The 3171-nt window shown below is 42.6% G+C and overlaps 1 protein-coding gene across 1 annotated transcript; it reads right to left on the bottom strand.

Moving 5' to 3' along the window:
- Nucleotides 1-1317: 1317 nt before the first annotated feature.
- LOC133883967 (glutathione S-transferase T3-like) lies at nucleotides 1318-2568 on the bottom strand. The gene has a single exon (XM_062323382.1). The coding sequence runs from the start codon at nucleotides 2566-2568 to the stop codon at nucleotides 1318-1320; it is 1251 nt and encodes a 416-aa protein (XP_062179366.1).
- Between the last annotated feature and the right edge of the window lie 603 nt (nucleotides 2569-3171).

Here is a 3171-nt window from a genome sequence, read left to right as displayed (position 1 = left end):
ATGGGATTTTTTTTCACAAATGTAGCCCACTCTGGATAAATACCATCTGCTAGGTAGTACCCCATGTTGTACTCATTCCCATTGATAGTAAAATGAACCTCTGGAGCTCTTCCTTGCAGTACTTCAGTGAACAAAGGTGACCGGTTTAGGACATTGATGTCATTGTTTGACCCGGGAACATCGAAAAATGCATGCAATATCTAAAGGTCATGTGAGGCAACGGCTTCTAGCATGACGGTGGATACTCCTTGATCCCCATGGGTATACTGCCCTTTCCATGCCACTGGACAATTTTTCCAATGCCAATGCATGCAATCTAGGCTTCCCAACATGCCAAGAAAACCACAAGCTTGACCTATATGAAGTAACCGTTGGATGTCTTCACTTGTGGGCCTTCTTAGATATTCTTGACCAAAATTTGCAAACACACCTTGGCAAAAATGGTTCATGCACTCAATAATTGTGGTTTCAGCTATTTGTAGATTCTCATCCCACAAATCAGCAGGTGTTCCATATGCTAACATCCGCATAGCAACGGTGCATTTGTGCAGGGGTGAGAAGCCCACTTTTCCAAATGCATCGCTCCTTTGACGGAAATAGGGAGACCAATTACTAAGGGTCTGCACAATATGTAGAAATAGGTGTCGTCTCATCTGATATCTTCGGCGAAACTAGACATCATTGTAGACCGGATTTTCGGAGAAGTAATCAGCTATCAATCGCTTGTTAGCAGCTTCACGATCTCTTTCTATATGCCTTCTAGGAAAGCTGTGATGCTGATTAGACATACCTCTCTATTGTGCCTCAACCTGAGCTCGAATTTGTGCCTCGATCTGAGCTTCCATTGGATCATTGATGAAATCCCAAAAGAACTCTTGGGTGTTACCAACCTGATCTTCAGGGACATTAGTCTAGGAGTTTGGTTCCATGGTTTCCTGGCAGGAATAGTATAGTGAAAAATATGTTTGGAAGTGGTCTGGGCGTGGTGGGCTGAATCCTCTATGTATAGAGGGGAGTTTCCAATAGCTAGCTCTTAACTGCCCTATTAAATGTGTTCCCAACAGCTTACTCTCAACTTCCCTATTAAATGTGTCCTAATAAATGCAATCTGATGTAGGAATTTAGAAAAAAAAAGACATAAATGTTCATTCCATACAATTCGCATACATAATCATCAACAGAATAAGCAGTAAAGTACAAATTATGCTGGAGACTGGAAACCTACTTCTAGCAACACAATAAGTGGTAAAGTACAAATTAAGCTTCTCAAAGAAAAAGCTCTCCAGCTAAGTAAGCCACCACTTGTTCATGTCGTGCCTAGGCAATCTCATCAAAATCTGAACTATCTTTGTCAAGTAGCCGTAGGTACTTTTCCAGTTTTTCATTCTTTGCCTTCTCCTTCTCAGTTGTAGCCATTTCTTTGTCAGCTTCAGCTTGAGCTTTTGCAGCTTCAGCTTGAACAAGTGTGGCATCAGCCATTTTTTCTGCAACAATCGACTTCCGTAGTTGAAGTTCATTGAATAGCTGCAAATTTTCATCTGTAAAGCTGCTGCCTTCTGAACATTGTGACTTCCCTTTCCCTTTGCCCTTCCTTTTGGCTTTCGCTAACTTCTGCCCCTGTGGTCTAGGAGTATTAGTGTCTTGAGTTGAAGAAGTGTAATCTCCTGATCCATTCAGCCTAGCTCTCTTGTGCATTTCTTCAAGTGGGTAAGCTGTACCCCATTTAGGTTGGTCCTTCACCTGTCTCCACCAATGTTCAAAGGGAAATGGCATTTTCTTTTTCGCAACTGACATGTACTTTGCACGAACTTTCTTCATGAGCTGATCTTCAGATTGGCCGCTAGCATATGTGCTCTTCATCTCATTGTAGATTCCATTAAACTTATTAACCAAAGGGATAGTCTTGGTCCAATGATTTTTGCATTGTGTTGTTGTTCTTCTTTGCTCTTTGGGTGCATGCTTGTTGTATTCATCTGCAACTTCCTTCCAATACCACTCATACTTCTTTGAATTGCCCTGAACTGGATCATTTGAATTTTTTAACCAAGAACTTACTAGTCGTAGGTTCTGCTCTTCAGTCCAAAGTTGACACCCTGCTTTCTTTTCATTATCATCTGAGCTGCTCTCACTCTCCCCTGCAATCTGAATTACAGGACTTCCAAGCTGCGCTCCGGACACTAGAGAAGCTGAAGCAATCATGCTGCTCTCATTAGCTCGTGAACTGCTACCTCCACTAGCTCCAAAGAAAGCCATCGATCCAATTGCAGATGATGGACCATTGGTTGCAAAGCCACCAAGCACTTCTTGTGGGTAGTTTCCCATATTGGGACCTCCATTATAGCTTGCTGGTGTTGAAGAGCAGTGTTGATAGCTTGATTGGCCTCCAAAGGGATTGAAATTGTGTGGGTAACCAGGGAAATTTGGGGGCATCTGTTGGGGTGGATAGTTCATGGAATAGTGGTGTGGATGGAAATTGCGCTGGTGTTGCAGGTTTGGATCATTTGGATCAGAACTAGTGTTAGAGGAGTTGAGCAAATTTATGAAACTTGGTGAAGAGAAGTTCTCCATGTCTACAGGATGTAGCTATGTGGTCTTCACTGGTTGTATGAATTTATACAGGAGATTTATGAGACAACGGTCTCTTGTGGTGTGTGACCGTTGATTGTTGTGTGTGACCATTGATAGGTAAATGAGCCCAACGGTCATTCATCAGCTGCTGGAAGAGAAATAGTTTTATATTCATTTGGCACCGGTGCATGTACTGGATCCGGGTGCTGCCTTTTTTATTTCAAGCACCAGCATCTGCAGTGGAGGGCATCAGTGCTTGGTAGAGAATATTCCTTCAAGCACCGTTTCCAGGCTCACACTATGGCTGCTCTTATAGTGACCAAACCTATGAGCTGCTAACAATTGAAGAAAATTGCATCATGACACCAATTTGTTTAGGTCTTAGCACTTCATTAGAAACACATGGGATGATGGGACAAAAGCCAAAGTTGGTCTTGCCAAAATTTAGCAACTTTGACAAGATTTCGGAGCCGTTTGGTTTCAAAACAACTAAACATCAAACCTATGCATTTTCTGTTTACTGCAAGCACCAAATGTTTGATGTATCTAGGAAGAAGCACCCCCACGTCGCCCTCATGGGCAACTCAGGTGGAACGCCGTGCT

This window comes from Phragmites australis, chromosome 1 (genome assembly GCF_958298935.1).
Source record: "Phragmites australis chromosome 1, lpPhrAust1.1, whole genome shotgun sequence".
NCBI lineage: Eukaryota > Viridiplantae > Streptophyta > Magnoliopsida > Poales > Poaceae > Phragmites > Phragmites australis.
This window is presented reverse-complemented; position numbering and strand designations above follow the sequence as displayed.